General features: G+C 36.3%; 1 protein-coding gene and 1 pseudogene across 4 annotated transcripts in view; both read left to right on the forward strand.

Moving 5' to 3' along the window:
* Positions 1 to 18,585, forward strand: part of CEP112 (centrosomal protein 112) — a 563,636-nt gene that overhangs the window by 163,225 nt on the left and 381,826 nt on the right. For all 4 annotated transcript variants that reach the window (XM_074388877.1, XM_003931804.4, XM_074388878.1 and 1 more), the window contains one exon: positions 11,698 to 11,777. In XM_074388877.1, the coding sequence (XP_074244978.1) occupies positions 11,698 to 11,777 (80 nt within the window). The remainder of the gene's footprint in view (positions 1 to 11,697; positions 11,778 to 18,585) is intronic.
* On the forward strand, positions 13,586 to 16,925 carry LOC120366774 (nuclear transport factor 2 pseudogene; annotated as a pseudogene).

Genomic DNA, 18,585 nt, shown 5'->3' on the forward strand with positions numbered 1-18,585 from the left:
TGGCAATAGCATTATCTCTTTTTAGGTTGTTTGTTCTTTAATTTTCTTTTGTGTACAAAAAACGTGTTTTGTTTTTTCTTAACCCACCAAAGTAGTGAACCTTCTCTTTTGCCAAGCTCTGTATGCAATGATTTCTCACTTTTCTGGTGTTTATTTATGTCATCCATAACTATCTAGAATACAGGTAAAAACTAAAAACACAATCCAAAAGGCATAAAATAGAAAACCAGTATACAATTGATATTTCTGAAGGAAGGCTCAGAGTAAATTAACACAAAAATAATGAAAGATATGAGAAAACTTTTCAGAAAGTCTGGGTATGTAATTTTAAAGATTTCACTCTTTATCAGCTAAAAATCAATGCATGACAGAAAAACGTTGAATTACAGTACAAAGAGAATGATTTTTATAAATGTCCGGACCAGGGGGAGGGGAGAACAAAGTTTAGATGACTTTAGTCTTCTTATTTGCAAATCCCACTATCATAAGACAATAGTGAAACTATCATATGCTGTGCTTTAGGCCAAAATGTTGTGACCTAAGAATCTTATAGCTACAATTTCCTTCATGTGTAAAGGCAACACAATGGGATTATTGGATATACAAAGCCTCAGAGGATATATCACTTGGATATTCTTCTTCAAAAATAAAATTACTGGATGATGGACTTTAATTAACCTAAGGATAAGCAAAAGATCAAATCAAACAAAAAATATTCAAGAATGAAAAGTACTGGTGCATGCCAAAATTAACTAAAATAGATTTGAATTTAAATATTTATTGTGTACACAATATGAACAATGCAAATATAAGAAGAGAATCTTGAGAAGGAAAGTATGTAAATTTAAAAAGTGTAAAACCACTGTCTGCCTCAGCATCTCAAGATTATCTAAAAGAAAACCAAAATGACTAGGAGAGGGGGAAGTAAATGTGTGCCAGGCTATTCTTTTAAAAGGAGATAGATATTAATTTTTTACTTGCTGAATGTTAGAGAAATGTAGGTAAAAATAATTGTGAAATATTTATGGCATCATTGGTGAAATTAAAATCTGTTTCCAATGACAGTGTCCTTAACAGAATACTAGCAAACCAAATTCAACAGCATATTAAATGATCAGGCACCATGACCAAGGGTTTATTGTTGGGATAAAAGGATTGCTCAAGATAGGCAAATCAATAAATGTGGAAAATGATATTTGACTAGATGCAGATAGAAAGAACATCTGCCCCCAGGGGACTAGGACATTGGGAAGATTGGCACATTCCAAGTAGATCTTCAGAGGAAAGGTATTGAGAATGGACAGAGGGAGGACAGAGACACTGGGCTGAAAGGGGAGGAAGCTGGGAATCCTGCCCGGGGCTACCATGCACTGGGTCTTCTTCCTGGCTCCTAATGACTCCTGGGGAATGGGTGAGTTGAGCAGGCAAGGAATGAGCTGCTCTTGCCTTAGACCTCTGGAATCCTGGCAGCAGAAGTCCCCAAAATCTTGCATTTGAGCTGGCAGAGAGAGCTGCTTAGAGAGGCAGTTAGGGCAGAACTCCAGCCTGTACAGAGCCGAGTTTTGATGTGGGAATGTCTGCAGGGGAGCATAGCTGGGGATGCCTATTCACTAAGGCTGGCCATGTTCCTCTAGGAACTCTAGCCTTAAAAGAATTGTTGAGCCTGAACAGAGCAGATGAACCAGTCTGACCTCAACTCTCCCGTCTACTGGGGCCATAGCCTGGCTTTGCCTGCTTACAGTGCAGTCTCAGATGCCCAACCAGGATACCTCCCCAGGGACCTCCTTATTGCTCCTGCACTGGCAGACTGTGCCAGATTGTCAGAGAGCTCCAGCAGAGTGGCCCCCACCAACATGTGTCCACCCACTCAAACTCTTCCTCTACTGCAGTCTCCCTGATGCTGCTTTACCAGCAGGCACTTACCCATGGCCATCCCCTATTGCAATATCAGCACATGTGCATGGGTGAACTTTGCCTTTCCATACTGGTGCAGTGGTATTTGTGCACCCCACTGTGCCATTGCTGCTAGTGTGAGCACACCCATCCCACACCTGCTGCTGTGTTGCACTGGTACCATTTCTGGTGTGAATGCACTCAGGGAGGCCAGTAGCCCTGCCTCCCACCACCATTGCCACCAGTGTGAACGTGCACAAGGAGTTTGCCAGCCTTACCCCAGCTAGCAACCCACTGCTATGCCAACACTGCCGCCAATGTGAATGTACACACAGATGCCAGTGACCTTTCCCATCCATAGTGCCACTGCTTGCCACTTTGAATGCATGCATGGAGGCTGGCGGTTTCTGGTCCGCCAGCGTCCCACCTCAGACAACAAGGGTGAACCCTGCTGCACTACCGTTGCTGCTGGCACATGCAAACAAACATGAATCACATTGCCACTGCCTGATGAAGCGCTTTGGCTGGCACCACTTATTGGAGTGTTGTGGCCATCAGACCAGGAACACTTTGGTCCTTTTAACACAGCAGGTTCCCAACTTTGAGGAACCAGAGAACAAAGCCAGAAACCCTATACCAGCCCCTCAGAGTTAGAGTGTACAGTGTGGGACTGTTGAGCTGAGCCTTGGTCCTCTCCAGATCTACATGAAATGAAGCCAGTCAATGGACTCCACTTTATGTCACAGTCAAACCCCCAAGGACATCAGTGGATATAAAAGTAAAAAACAAAACAAGGAAATCCCCCACCATCCAAAGGACAGCAACTTCAAAGGTTGAAGGAACATGAGCCCACACAGATGAGAAGGAACTAGCGCAAGAACTTGGCAACTCAAGCCCGAGTGTCTTCTTACCTCTAGACACCCACACTAGTTCCCCAGCAATGGTTCTTAACCAGGCTGAAATGACAGAAATAGAATTTAGAATATGAATAGGAACAAAGATGTCTGAGATTCAGGAGAAGGTTGAAACTTAATCCAAGGATTCTAAGGAATACAATAAAATGATATAGGTATGAAATATGAAAATGCCATTTTAACAAAGAACCAAACATATCTGATAGAGCTGGACAACTCACTGCAAAAATTTCAGAATACAATCACAAGTGTTAACAGTAGAATCAATCAAGCTGAGTAAAAAATCTCAGAACTTGAAGAATAGCTATCCGAGATAACTCAGTCAGACAATAATAAAGAAAATAAAGTAAAATGAAAACAAACTCAGAGAAATATGGATTGGTGTCCCTGAAAGGGAAAGAAAGCAGGTAGCTTGGAAAATATACTTCAAGTTATCATTCACAAAAATTTCCCCAACCTTGTTAAGGAGACCAACATTCAAATTCAGGAAATGCAGAGAACCTTTGCAAAGAACTACACAAGAAGACCATCCCCAAGACACATAGTTATCAGATTCTCCAAGGTCAAAATAAAATAAGAAATATTAAAGACAGCTAGAGAGAAGGGGCACATCACCTACAAAGAGAAACCCATCAGGGTAACAGGAGACCTTTCAGAAGAAACCCTGCAAATCAGAAGACATTGGGAGCCTATATTCAGCATTCCGAATTTTCAGCCAAGAGTTTTATGTCCAGCCAAACTAAGCTTTATAAGCAAAGGAGAAATAAGATCCTTTCAGAAAAACAAATAATAAGGGATTTGATTACCACCAGACCTGCTTTATAAGAGGTCCTGAAGAGAGTCCTAATTATGGAAAGGATAGACCATTACCAGCCACTACAAGGAGAAATAAGATCCTTTTCAGACAAGCAAATGCTAAGGGATTTCATTACCACCAGATCTGCCTTACATGAGGTCCTGAAGAGAATCCTAAATATGGAAAGGATAGTCTGTTAGCAGCCACTACAAAAGCACACTTAAGTACATAGGCCAATGACACAATAAAGCAACCACACAAGTCTGCATAATAACCAGCTAGCAACATGATGACAGGATCAAATCAGCACATATCAATACTAACCTTGAATGTAAATTGGAAAAATGCCGTAATTAAGAGGCATAGAATGTCAAGTTGGATAAAGAGGCAAAAACCAATGGTATGCTGTCTTTGATAGACATCTCATAGGCAGTGACACCCATAGGCTCAAAGTAAAGGGATGGAGAAAAATCTACCAAGCAAATGGAAAACAGAAAATAGCAGGGGTTGCTTTTCTAATTTCAGACAAAACAGATTTTAAGCCAACAAATATCAAAAAAGACAAAGGCATTACAAAATGATAAAGGGCTCAATTCAACAAGAAAACCTAACTATCATAAATATACATGCACCCAACACAGGAGCACCCAGACTTATAAAGCAAGTTCTTAGAGAGCTATGAAAAGATTTAGACAACCACAGAATAATAATGATGGGAGAATTCAATACCCCACTGACAGTATTAGTCAAATGTCAGGTCATCAAGGGAGAAAACTAACTAAAATATTCAGAACCTAAATTTGATACTTGACTGAATACATGTTGAGACAGCTAAATAACACTCCACCCAAAACAACAGAATGTATGTTCTTCTCATTTGCACATGGCACATACTCTAAAACCAACCACACAACTGGACATAAAACAATCCTCAGCAAATAAAAAAAGTGAATTATACCAGCTATATTCTTGGACTACAGTGCAGTAAAAATAGAAATCAATACTAAGAAAATTACTCAAAACCATGTAATTACATGGAAATTAAACAACCTGCTCCTGAATGAATTTTGGATAAATAATGAAATTTAGGCAGAAATAAATAAATTCTTTCATGAGTTTAAAGATACAATGTACCAGAACCTCTGGGATACAGCTAAGGCAGTGCTAAGAGGGAAGTTCATAGTGCTCCCCACTTACATCAGAAAGTTAGAAAGATCTCAGATTAACAACCTAACAATACAACTAGAGCAGCCAGAGAAACAAGAGCAAACCAACCACAAAGCTAGCAGAAGACAAGAAATAACCAAAATCAGAATTGAACTGAAGGAAATTGAGATACGAGAAACCATACAAGAGACTAACAAATCCAGGAGTCGATTTTTTCAAAAAATTAGCAAGATAGGTAGACTGATAGCTAGACTGATAAAGAAAAAGGAGAGAATATCAAAATAAACACAATCAGCAAGATAGATAGACTGATGGCTAGACTAATAAAGAAAAAAGAGACTATCCAAATAAACACAATCAGAAGTGACAAAGAGGACAAATGACAAAGAAGACATTGCCGCTAGTTCCACAGAAACACAAACAACCCTCACAGACTGCTATGAATACCTCTGTGCACACAAGCTAGAAGATCTAGAAGAAATGGATAAATTCCTGGACACATACAACTTCCCAATACTGAACCAGGACATAATTGAATCCCTGACAGACAAATAATAAGTTCCATAATTCAGTCAGTAATAAAAAGCCTACCAACCTAAAAAACCCCAGAACCAGAGGGATTTACGGCCTAATTCTATCAGATGTATAAAGAAGAGCTGCTACTATTCCAACAAATTGAGGAAGGAGTCCTCCTTAACTCATCCTATGAGGCCAACATCATACTGATACCAAAACCTTGGAGAGACACGACAAAAAAAATGTAAACTGTAGGCCAATATCCTTGATAAACATTGATACAAAAGTCTTCAACAAAATACTAGGAAACCAAATTCAGCAGCACATCAAAAAGCTAAATCACTACGATCAAGTATACTTTATCCCTGGGATGCGAGGTTGATTCAACATATGCAAATCAATAAATGTGATTCATCATATAAACAGAACTAAAGACAAAACCCACAGGATTATTTCAATAGATGCAGAAAAGGCTTTTGATAAAATCCAACATCTCTTCATGTTAAAAACTCCTCAACAAACTAGGCATTAAAGGAACATACTTCAAAATAATAAGAGCCATCTATGAGAAGCCCACAGCCAATGTAATACTGAGTGGCAAAAGCTGGAGGCATACCCTTAAAAACCTCAGCAAAGCATGCCTTCTCTCAACACTCCTATTTAACATAATACTGGAAAACCAGGCCAGAGCAATCAGGCAGGAGAAAGAAATGAAATGTATCCAAATGCGAAGAGAGGAAGTCAAATATCCATGTTTGCAGATGATATGATTCTATGCCTAGAACCCTATAGTTTTTGCCCCAAATTCCTTGATCTGATAAACAACTTCATCTGATAAAAAAAAAACTTTGTATTTTTTCAGGATATGAATTCAATGTACAGAAATAACTATCATTCTTATATACTAGCAACATCCAAGCTGATAACCAAATCAAGAATGCAGTTCCATTCACAATAGTCACAAAAAGAATAAAATCTGAGGAATACACCTAACCAGAGAGGTGCAAGATTTCTACCACAGGATAAAAAACACTGCTCAATGAAATTAGAGATGACACAAATAAATCAAAAAACATTTCACGCTCATCAATAGGAAGAATCAATATTGTTAAAATGGCCATACTGTGCTAAACAATTTACAAATTCAATGCTATTTCTGTCAAACCACCAATGACATTCTTCACAGAATTAGAAAAAACTTTTAAAATTCATATGGAACCAAAAAAGAGATTAAATAGCCAAGACAATCCTAAGCAAAAATAACAAGCTGGAGGCATCACATTATTTGACTTCAAACTATATTATAAGCCTACTGTAACCAAAACAGCATGGTACTGGTACAAAAACAGACACATAGATTAATGGAACAGAGTAGAGAACCCAGAAATAAGGCTGTACACCTTCAACCATGTGATCTTCAACAAAGTCAACAAAAACAAGCAGTGGGGACCCTATTCAATGTTTCAAACAGAAGATTGAAACTGGATGCCTTCCCTACACCATAAGCACAGATAAAGTCAATATGGATTAAAGACTTAAGTGTAAAACTGAAAATGATAGAAATCCTGAAACTTTACCTGGAAAATACCATTCTGGATATAGAAAGTAGCAAAGATTTCACGACGAAGATGCTAAAAGCAATTGGAACAAAAGAAAAATTGACAAATGGGACTTAATTATACTAAAGAGCTTCTACATAGCAGAAGAAACTACCAAGAGAGGAACAAAACAATCTACAGAATGGGGAGAAAATATTTGCAAACTGTGCATCTGACAAAGATCTAATATCCAGAATCTACAGGTAACTTAAACAAATTCATAAGTTAAAAAGGAAACCCCTTTGCAAGGTGGGCAAAAGACATGAACAAACATTTCTGAAAAGAAGACATACGCGTGGCCAATAAGCATATGAAAATATGTTCAACATCACTAATCATTAGAGAAATGCAAATCAAAACCATAACGAGATACCATCTCACACCAGTCAGAATGGCTATTATTAAAAAGTCAAAAAGATGCCTGCAAGATTGTGGTGTAAAAAGAATGCTCATACTGCTAATGGGAGTGTAAATTAGTCCAGCCATTGTGGAAAGCAGTTTGTAGATTTCTCAAAGAACTTAAAACAGAATTACCATTTGACCCAGCAATCCCATTACTGTGTACATACCAAAAAGAATGTAAATCATTCTACCATAAGAACACATGCATGCTATGTTCATTGCAGCATTATTCATGATAGCAAAGACATGGAGCCAAGCTAAATGCCTCAGTTCACCAGATAAATAAAATGTGGCATATGTATGTATACCATGGAATGCTATGCAACCATAAAACAAATGAGATCATGTCCTTTGCAGCAAAATGGGTGGAGGTGGAGGCCATTATTCTCAGTGAACTAATACAGGAACAGAAAAGCAAATACTGCACGTTCTTATTTGGTGGGAGCTAAACACCAGGTACATACAAACACAAAGAAGGGAATGGCAGAGAGTGAGAGGGTGAGGATCGAAAAACTACCTATTGAGTACTGTGTTAACTACCTGGGTGATGAAATAATATGTATATCAAACCCAAATGATACTCAGTTTACCTGTATTACAACAAACCTGCACATCTACTACTGAACTTAAAATTTAAAAAAAAAAGTCATACACCATATCACCAGAATGAATGAATGAAGCAAAGAAATCATACGATCTTCTCAATAGATGCAGAAAACACATTTGGCAAAGTTCAACATCTTTCATGCTAAAAATTTTTAACAAATTAGATATAAAGGGAATGTATCTTTACATAATAAAGGCCATTTATGACATACCCATAGCTAACATCATACTCAATGGAAAAAAGCCAACAGTTCTTCCTGTAAGATCAGGGAGAAGACAAGGATGCCTGCTATCACCACTCCTGGTTCCCACAGTACTGAAAGTCCTACTCATGGAAGTTAGACTATAATACAACAATAAATTCACAGGAAACAAAGGCAAAAACAGACAAGTGGGATTGCATCAAACCAAAAAAGTTGCTGCATAGAAGACTGAACAATCAGAGTGAAGAGGCAAACTACAGAATGGTAGAAAATATTTGCAAACCGTTTATTGGATAAGGAACTAATATCCTACATATATAAGGAACTGAAACAACTTTATAGCAAAAACACAAATGACCTGATGTTTAAAAAATGGGCCAAAGACCTGAATAGACACTTTTCCAAAGAAGATACAGAAATAACAGGTATATGAAAAATTCTTGACATCACTAGTCATCAGGGAAAGGGAAATCAAAACTGCAGTGAAATATCACCTGACACTTGTTAGATTGCTTTTGCTAAAACACGTGCGTACGCACACAAACACACACCCCGCAATGGGATAATACGTGTTGGCTAGGATGTGGAGGAAAGACAGCTTCTGTACTCTGTTGGTGGGAATGTAATTATGGCAAACAGTATGGAAGTACCTCAAAAAATTAAAAATAGTACTACCATATAATTCAGCATTTCCACTTCTGGGTTTATATGCAAAGGAAATGAAATCAGTAGGTTTAAGAGATATCTACACTCCTTTGTTCATTGCAGCACTATTCACAAGAGCTGAAATATGGAATCAAGCTAAGTATTCATCTATGGATGAATAGAATTGACCTAAGTGTTCATATATGGATGGAAGAAACTGTTATATATATACACACAGTGGAATACTATGCAGCCTTAAAAAAGATAATCATGTTATTTTCAATAACATGGAAGATCCTGGAGGACAAGTACTGCATTATCTCACTTATATGTGGACTCTGAAAAAACGATCAAACTCCTGGAATCAGATAATAGTACGGTGGTTACCATGGGCTCGGTGGGGAGGGATGGCAGGAAATGGGTAGATGCTGGTTAAAAGGTACAAAATTTTGGTTTAGGCTGAACATAGTGGCTCATGACTATAATCCCAGCACTTCTGGGTGCTAAGGGAGGCTCACTTGAGGGCAGGCATTTTAGACCAGACTGGGCAACATAATGAGACCCTGTTTCTAAAAAAAAAATATTATTTATGTGTGGTGGTGCATGCCTGTAGTCCTAGCTGCCTGGGAGGCTGATGTGGGATGATCCCTGGAGCTCAGGAGTTTGAGGTTACAGTGAGCTATCATTGTACCACTGTACTCCAGCCTGGGTCGAAATGAGACCCTGCCTCCAAAAAAAAAAAAAAAAAGGTTTAGTTTAGACAGGAGGAATAAGTATCTGGAGATAAAACATGGAACATGGTGATTGTTATTAATAATAATCTGTAGTATACCTGAAAATTGCTAAGAGAACAGACTTTAAATGTTCTCTTCACAAACATAAGTATATGTGTGATATGATGAATATGTGAATTAGCTTGATTTAATATTTCTACAATGTATACATATATCAAAACTTCGTGCATATCATAGGTATATACAATTTGTCATTTGTCCATGAAAATAAATTTTAAAAACACCATGTTGTACACCTCAAAGATGTATTATTTTATTTGCCAATTATATGGCAATAAAGCTGGAAAAGTCTTTTTCTGTCTCTATGTATCAATCTATCAGAACATGGAGGAGTTGGGGACAATAACAAAAATTCCATGTATAAAAAGTAACATAAAAAATCAGGAAATGGGGAAAAAATGGCATAAATAATAGCATTTTAGTGGTAGCAATAAATCTAAGAACATCCTCTATTAAGAAAATGTATGATTTGGACCAAATTCAGCTTGCCAGAGAACTTGACTAACAAAGAACAATTAAAGCAAAGTGAGAGGTAAATATGTGTAAGTAAACACCAGTGGAAGATAACCTTTGAGCTATTAGTTTCTCCCGTTAACTTTGTTCCGAATTGCCCTTCTCCCAAACTTTCACTTGAATACATTTACTTTTCTCTGTGTGTTTTTCCTAAGTTGGTGGGTGATTTTTCACTTAAGATTTAATTTCAAGAAAGGATTTTACTGATAGAAAAACATGTTTCCAGGATCTTTGCATTAGGTCCATATCTGAATTTCATTTTGAGGTGTTAGTCTTTGACTCGCTACGTTAGAAAGACTAGATTTGCATGGAAATGATGCTTTTGTTGCCTTAGTAATGTTTGGACTCCAGAATGTTCTTTGTGCCAAACACTGTAATACATATTAGGGATCCAAAATAATAATTTAAAATTCAAACGTGGTAAAAACTTGTACAACAGGCTTCTCTTTCCCCCATGTAAAATAAAATAATTGTCGTGGCAAAAATTTGCAAGGGAAGTCGCTCTTTCTCTTTCTCATAAGAAATACTTTGAGACACTTTAAATTTACCATTTAAAATATGGGGTAGAGTGGTAGAGTAGCTACTGGTTCCTAATTCTCTTGCTTTTTCTTCTCTGCCTCTTACTTTTCAGAGTATGGTCATAGCATCCCATAGAAGCTTTTCGATATTATCTTGGAAAATTTCCTGTCTACCCTCACTTTGTTTTAGTTTATAAGCAAACATTGATTTTATTAATTCACTTATTTACTAAAACACTGAGAGAAGAAATCGAAAAAAGAAATATAAAAAGAAGAGGTTAAAGATAGAGATTGAGTTAAATAGGTCTTCATTTAAACTGATTTAAATAGCTAACTACAGGCATTTTGGCTAGCACTGATTCAGTGTTTGATATGGTTTATCATAGTGTATTTATGTTTTGTTGTTGTTCTTGTCATTTCTCTCTTAAACCTGGTGGCCACTCATTTCACTTTCAGCCTTACTTGCTTACAGGCAGGTCTGTAGCAGGTATTTCCATCCCACTAAGTAACATGAGTTTTCTTACCTCCCAGCCAGGCTTTGCATCCTCAATTGCCATGTATGTGGAAGCATGGCTGCCATTTCATTTCTTCCTTTTTGTCCAGCTGTACCAAAATTTCCCTTTTATATTTTAAGATCTGTATAATGTCCACGTTGGTTATGTTTATCTGCATTTGCATATGAAGAGCTTTTTGCGAAGACAAATTTTCATTTAGCACTTGTCATTGATGCTGCCATCTCATTTCCTCAAATGATGTCACATTTGAAAGAGGTATAGAAACATTGTTTATCGTATTCTCTTGAATCTTGTGAGATTTCTTTTCTTTGATTAAAAAGTAATTTAAAAAATCAGAGAGTTTCTGTTTTTAATTTTCTTTTATCTTATGGATTTATTTTAAAAGAATTCATCTTCAGGTAGATTCAGGCAATTCACTTTGAACAGAAAATTGGTATTTGAGTATAGTATTGAAATCATTCTATGGTAGACCAAGTTTCTATCTTGAAATATCTAAATTTAATTTTGTATTAAAAATGGATTTGTGATCACTGTTTCACTGTTTCACTGTTTGTATGTCTCTTTTAAGTAAACTTTACTTGTCTTCCAATCAATTTTCCCTGTTCTTGTCATGGCAGGTTCATGACTTGCAGAGTGAACTTGATAAAGGAAAAGAAGATACTGAAAAGAAAATTCATAAATTTGAGGAAGCTTTGAAGTGAGTAAAACTGTAATGCATTTCATTTAAAACTACCCTTTATTAAACTGTGAGCCAAATTAAGTAACTGGGACCTAAGCACTATGTTTTTATAAGAGCCTTGCTATGGATTAGTTTACATCAGTTTTTCATCACAAATCTCTATCTTCAGAATTTTATTACTAGCCAGTAATTTTTTTTTTTAAAAGAAAAATCAGTTCAGCTGTTTTTAAGTGATAGAAATGTAAGAAAATAGAACTCAGTGGTTTCAGATGCTTTCTCCCTCTTAAACGAAAACAGATTTTTTTTAAAATGAGATTTAGGTCTTAGGACATTTAGAAATTCTGCTGTAGATTTTGTTGAGCAATTTGGGAAATGAAATATTCCAGTTGTTATATTTGAAAATGGATTACTATACAGGCATTATTTAGGAAAGGTTTTGTCTTATGATATACTGCTTAGTGTTTTAGTGTTCTTAAGTGTATACTGCAATATTAGATATTTGTCTTCTCCATTCATTTACTAAATTGATTGGGCCCTCCTATTACTAGGTTTGACCTTGCAGTTTTTAGCTGAAAAAACATTAATTCATTTAGATAACTTAAAACATAAATTATTGTGAGGTCTGAACTCAGTAAATATTGAGTTTCCACCATGTGTCAGCCAATGTGTGATACATTCCCATAAAACCATATACTCTAGTTGGAGAGATATTAAGACATTTGGCAATTTGGTACAGAACAGTAAGTGTTTAATTGGAGTAAGGTCAATACAGTGACTGACCCAAGAAAGTGATTTAAGAGGAGAAGCTTTCTTGAGCTCAGTATACCTAGCTAATTCCCAGAGAATTGGTAATTTCATTTTACTTGCTTCCCTAAACCTCCAAATAAGAATGACTTACAGAAAGGCCAAAAAGAATACCTAGGATCAAGCACGTTTAGTATCGAATTCTGCTTGGGAAGATTGCATAACCATTCCTTCTCTCTCACTTGGCTTGTTAATAAAATATATTGACTCAGTAGCTGAAGAGAACATTTTAATGTGATTTATAAACTATGGCATCACAAGACATCCATTTTTTTTCTACAGAAGGATTTATTTGTTTACCATGTCAATATGAAATAGATGAAATCAGAAGAAAACAGTAATATTCATTAGATATTAAGCCAAAATAACTATTTTCTAATCCGTCTTGAACAAAACTAGGGCAGTGTTGCTTTCTTTAATGGATAGGATGTTCTGTATTCTTCATTATTTCATTTTTCCTCTGTAAAATAATTAATAACGTTCTTCATGAAGTTTTCTCCATGAAGTTTATGAAATTTACCATGCTTTTTCTTTCTTGTTGTACTTTGCCTTTGTTTTTTAAGTGTCTTTATCCTTTCTTCATTGGTTTATTGATTTATATTTTATAACGCTGAGGTAGGGGTAATTTCTTTAAATCAGCAGTCCTCAAACTTTTTGGCACCAGGGACCAGTTTCATGGAAGACAGTTTCTCCATGGATAGGAGGTGGGTGGGGAATGGTTTTGGGATGAAACTGTTTCATCTTAGATCAGGCGTCCCCTTCAGGAAGGGGCACCTCTTTCATTGGTGGTCAGTGAGAGGAGCACAGTATGTGGTGGCCCTCCAACGGTCTGAGGGACAGTGAACTGGCCCCCTGTGTAAAAAGTTTGGGGACGCCTGTCTTAGATCATTAGGAATCAGATTCTCATAAGAAGTGTGCAAGCTAGCACAGTTAGCTTCCTTGCACAGTTCACCATAGGGTTCTCGATCCTGTGAGAGTCCAATGCTGCTGCTGATCTGACAGAAGGCGGAGCTCAAGTGGCAATGCTTGCTCCCTGTCTGCTCACCTCCTGCTGTGTGGCCTGTTTCCTAACAGGCCATGGGCTGGTATAGTACCTGGGGGTTTGAGACTTTTGCTTTAAATAGCAGTAAGACAATATCATACTAAAGGAAATAAAACGTGTAGAACACGGCTCAAGATGTCATGATGTTCTTAATGATTAGGCATTTGAAGTACTTAGATTAACTAGGTATTAAATTGTTGACCATAAGTGCAGTTAGAGTTCAGGAAGATCTTTTCGGTGGGATATTAGGAGTTTATGTATATAACAATACAGTATCTTTTAATGGTGCTGGTAGATAGTCAAAGATCCCTGAAGTCTCTGCAGCTTTCTGTGTACAATATAATCATTTTCTGAGCCAAGTAACCCTCTTTGGTTACTTCAAAGGTTTTTGCCAAAATACTGAATTTTACTTGGAGTTAAAAGAAGACATTTTAGAATGTTAAATAAAATTTTTCTGTAGATTATTTCTCCATCTTACATATAGATAATACCTTAAGTTTGGCTAAATGTCTAGATTATCTTAACAGTGCAGGACTCAGTACAGAAATAATAGTGTAGTCTGAATGTAAGAGAGTAAATTATTGTGAGGCCTAACTTCAAAGTAAACAGCCCAAGTTGGCTGTTTTCCCAAAGGAGAATATTGTGACTGCTAATGCTTTTGAATGTAAGAATAGCATTAGATCTTTTTGGCCCAGAGACAGTTCAGTTTTGCCACAAGACAGCTTTGTGATATAGAAATTTACCTTGACTATTAGCAAAAAAAATTTTTAAAAATATACAAAGATGGAAAATATCAGTTTTAGAATGTAGTGTTATTCATTCATGTAGTTATTCTTTCTTTCGTTCATTTAATAAGGATTTATTTCTTCTGTGCATATTGAATGTATACTAGAGACTACCAGAGAAAACAGAGTATATAAATATGAATTTATATCCATATGAAAATATGATACATGCCATATAAGGCAAAGTACTTTAAAAACATGATCAGTGAGATGAACTGGTAATGGGAGCATCTTAGAGAAGGAAAGGTTTTTTAACTGACTTGTGAATGAAAAGTAGAGAACAGATAAACTATCCTGGGAGCTTGGTCCCATCCTCAGAACAGATAAAACTATCCTGGGAGCTTGGTCCCATCCTCTGCTGTCTCTCTAGAGATGCTAGCCTCTACTAGTTTTGGCTCTTTATTTTCTATTTCCCAGCTCTCTTCACCTTGTTACATTACCCACATATGCTTCTTTCATAGATTACCTTTCCTTTTCTCCTAGTGATTTCTAGTGTCAAGTTCTTTGATTCTCTCAGATTATAGAATTTTGCAACCATGTAGGGGTAGTCTTGTGAATTAGGATGATCTATAATGTGTTTGAGATGTTAATGGAAAAGTTGAGTGGCTTTATTCTGATATAATGATTATTAAAGACAGAAAAAGACTGGAAATTGTTCTGTGAGAGGATGATGCAGTTGATATTTATATTCTCTCGAAGCAGTTGACACTGTCAACTCATCTTTGGTTTAGAGCTCAAGTTGATATTTCAGAACCTATCATTATTTAAGAAGGAGGATTGTAGTCACATTTTTTTTACATTAAATGTTAGATCCTTAAGGTGCCTGTTGATATTTTTTTTCTAAGAAATAAAACTAGTTTAATGTTGTTGCCTTACTATTCTTTTCAATTTTTGTTCTACATAAGTTCTAAATACTTTTGCTTAATTTTTTACTATAGAAGATAATTTTAGTAACCTCCATAAATGGGAAGCTATCTGAAACTTTAATGGCATGAGTTGTACATGTTCATTTTTCAAAGATAAGTAATTAAATCATATGGGGAGCTAAATAGACTCTAATGAAAGGAGAATGACTGTTTATTGTGTAAAACCAAATAATTATATTTTTGGAGGAGTTAAAATCCATCAACAACAAATGTGGATAGTATAAATTTGGTTTATTCCTTTTTGAATATTCTTGTATTATCAAAGTTAATTTTTAAGTTTTTGGTTCTATAAACATAATAAAGCATTATTTTGAGACAGTATATGGTCTATTTTAAAGTATTCAATTAAAACTTCCAAAGCATCTTTTTGATTAACTTTTTCAAACTCCTTTTTTTTACAATAAAATACAAAAATACCTTAACATAGTTATTCTGAGATTTTAAACTCTTTTGCATTGTCATAAACACTTAAATATTTTTAACCCTTACATTAATATGGACAAGCTTTCTATTTTTCAGTTAGTATTAAATAATAGTAGTAGCAGTTTCACTAGAATATGAAAAGAAACAGACAGAATGGGAGAAAATATTTGCAAACTGTGCATCTGACAAAGGTCTAATATCCAACATCTATAAGGAACTTAAACAAATTTACAATTCAAAAACCCACTAAAAAGTGGGCAAAGGACATGAACAGACTTTTCAAAAGAAACTACATGTGGTCAACCATCATATGAAAAAACGATTGCAGACCACGCGCTGGTTTGCTGCCGCTGCTGCCGCCATTGTGCCAGCCCTTCAGGTCTCCACAAGGCTGGGTGACTCCAGAATGAGAGACAAGCAATTTAGGAGCAGATTGGATCCAGCATCATTCAACATTACTACCAGTTATTTGATAAGGATAGAACCCACCTAGGCGCAATTTACATTGACGCATCATGCCTTATGTGGGAAGGATGACAGTTCTAGGGTAAAGCTGCCATTGTGGAGAAGTTGTGTAGCCCTCTGTTCCAGAAAGTCCAGCACAGCATCACAGTGCAGGATAGCTATCAGCCCAGGCCAGATAGCTCCATCATCAGCATGGTTGTGGGCCAGCTTAAGATGGACGAAGACACCATCAGAGGTTCCATCAGATGTTCCTATTAAAGAACATCAATGATGCTTGGGTTGATACCTTCAGGCTTGCCCTGCACAACTTCGGCTGACCTCCTCTCAGCCAGGCATCCACACTGTCTCCTGCGTCCTCCTCTTCCCAATACTATTCCCACTTCTCCAGATGCTCCAAATATCCTGCACAAATGAGCAGAGCCATGGGGGGAGTGGGTACAGCGTGCTGCTGCCACCGAGGTGTTGTGCATGATGTTTGGATGCTAAACTAGTTGCATCTGATGGGAGAAGTTTGTGTACCAGTGCATGCCTTCCAAAGACTTAAGTAATACAAAAGGTTGTCTTTTTTTTTTTTAATCTACTGACAAGTTGCTCTAGTAACCCAAAGAAGGATAAAGCAGCTGCCTCACTGCCCAGACATTGATTTGTTCAGATGTTTCAATGCCTCATGATACAATAAAACCACAAAATTTTTCTTAACAGTTAAAAATAAAAGAAAGAACCTCAACATCACTGATCATTAGAGAAATGCAAATCAAAACCACAATGAGATGCCATCTTACATCAGTCAAAATGATTATTACTAAAAAGGTAAAAAATAACAGATGCCAGTGAGGTTGCAGAGAAAAGGGAACAGTTATATGCTGTTGGTGAGAGTGTAAAGTAGTTCAGCCATTGGAAGACAGTGTGACAATTCCTCAAAGACCTGAAAACAAATACCATTCAACCCAGCAATCCTATTACTGAGTATATACCCAAAGGAATAGAAATTGTTCTGTTATAAAGACACATGCACATGTATGTTTACTGCAGCACTATTCACAATAGCAAAGACATGGAATCAACCTAAATGTCCATCAATGATAGGCTGGATAAAGAAAATGTGGTACATATACACCATGGAGTACCATGCAGCCATAAAAAAGAATGAGACCATGTCCTTTGCAGGAACATGGCTGGAGCTGGAGGCCATTTTCCTTAACAAACTAATGCAGGAACAGAAAACCAAACGCCTCATATTGTCACTTATAAGTGGGAGCTAAATGATGAGAACACATGGACACATAAAGGGAAACAGCACACACTGGGTCCTATTGGAGGGTGGTGGGTAGGAGGAAGGAGAGGATCAGGGAAAATAACTAATGGGTACTAGGCTTAATTCCTGGGTAATTAAATAATTTGTACGACAAGCCCTGTGACACAAGTTTACCTTTATAACAAACCTGCACGTGTACCCTGGACTTAAAACTTAAATTAAAAAAAAGTGCTTTCAGGATTACATCACTTAAATTATGAGTAAATACAGGAAAAATAATTTAATAATCCCTAATGGGTTCATTTCAGCAAGTAAATAGTTTCTGCATTTATGAAACACTGATACAATGAAAGTATTATAAGAAATGATAAATAAAATGTTTGTCTTTAGTTCTAGAACAGACTTGAATGACTTATAAATGCATATTAACATGTAATTAAAATTTATAAAACATGTAGAGATGGTAGATATTATTGGACTAGATATAAAAGTATTTCTGTATTTAAATTCTAAATTTGCTTTGACTTGAACTCTTTCAGGTGGTTTTGGGAACAATTTGAATTTAGTGTGGATTAAGAGCATGAACTCTGGACCTAGCTCTCATGGGTCCAACTTCTAGCTTTAATTACTAACCATGTGACCTTAGGCATGATGCCTAATTTCCATGCGATTCAGGCTTTACATCTGTAACATGAAGATCTTAGAGATCTTCTCTCTAAGATTGTGAAGAGGCTTAGAAGAGTTATTATAAAGCATTTAGAATAGTGTCTGTTATACATATGTATTGTTAATACTATTATTATAAGGGCTATATTATATATGTATATTTGCCCTATTTACTTTATTTCTTATTGCCTTATAAAATGATATAAACAGGTTCACCAGAAGAAGTAATCCTCCTGGCATCAGTTTCTTTTTTTCTTTTTAAGGAAAATAGCTTTATTGAGGTATAATTCTCACACCATAAAAATAACTTGTTTTAAGTGCACAATATATGATTTTTGGTAAATTCATAGAGTTTTGTATTTTGTAATCATCACCATGGTTCAAGTTTAGAACACTTCTTTTTTTTTTTTGAGATGAGGTCTTACTCTGTCACCCAGGCTGGAGAGCAGTGGGGCGATCT

This window comes from Saimiri boliviensis, chromosome 17 (assembly GCF_048565385.1).
Source record: "Saimiri boliviensis isolate mSaiBol1 chromosome 17, mSaiBol1.pri, whole genome shotgun sequence".
In the NCBI taxonomy this organism is placed as follows: domain Eukaryota; kingdom Metazoa; phylum Chordata; class Mammalia; order Primates; family Cebidae; genus Saimiri; species Saimiri boliviensis.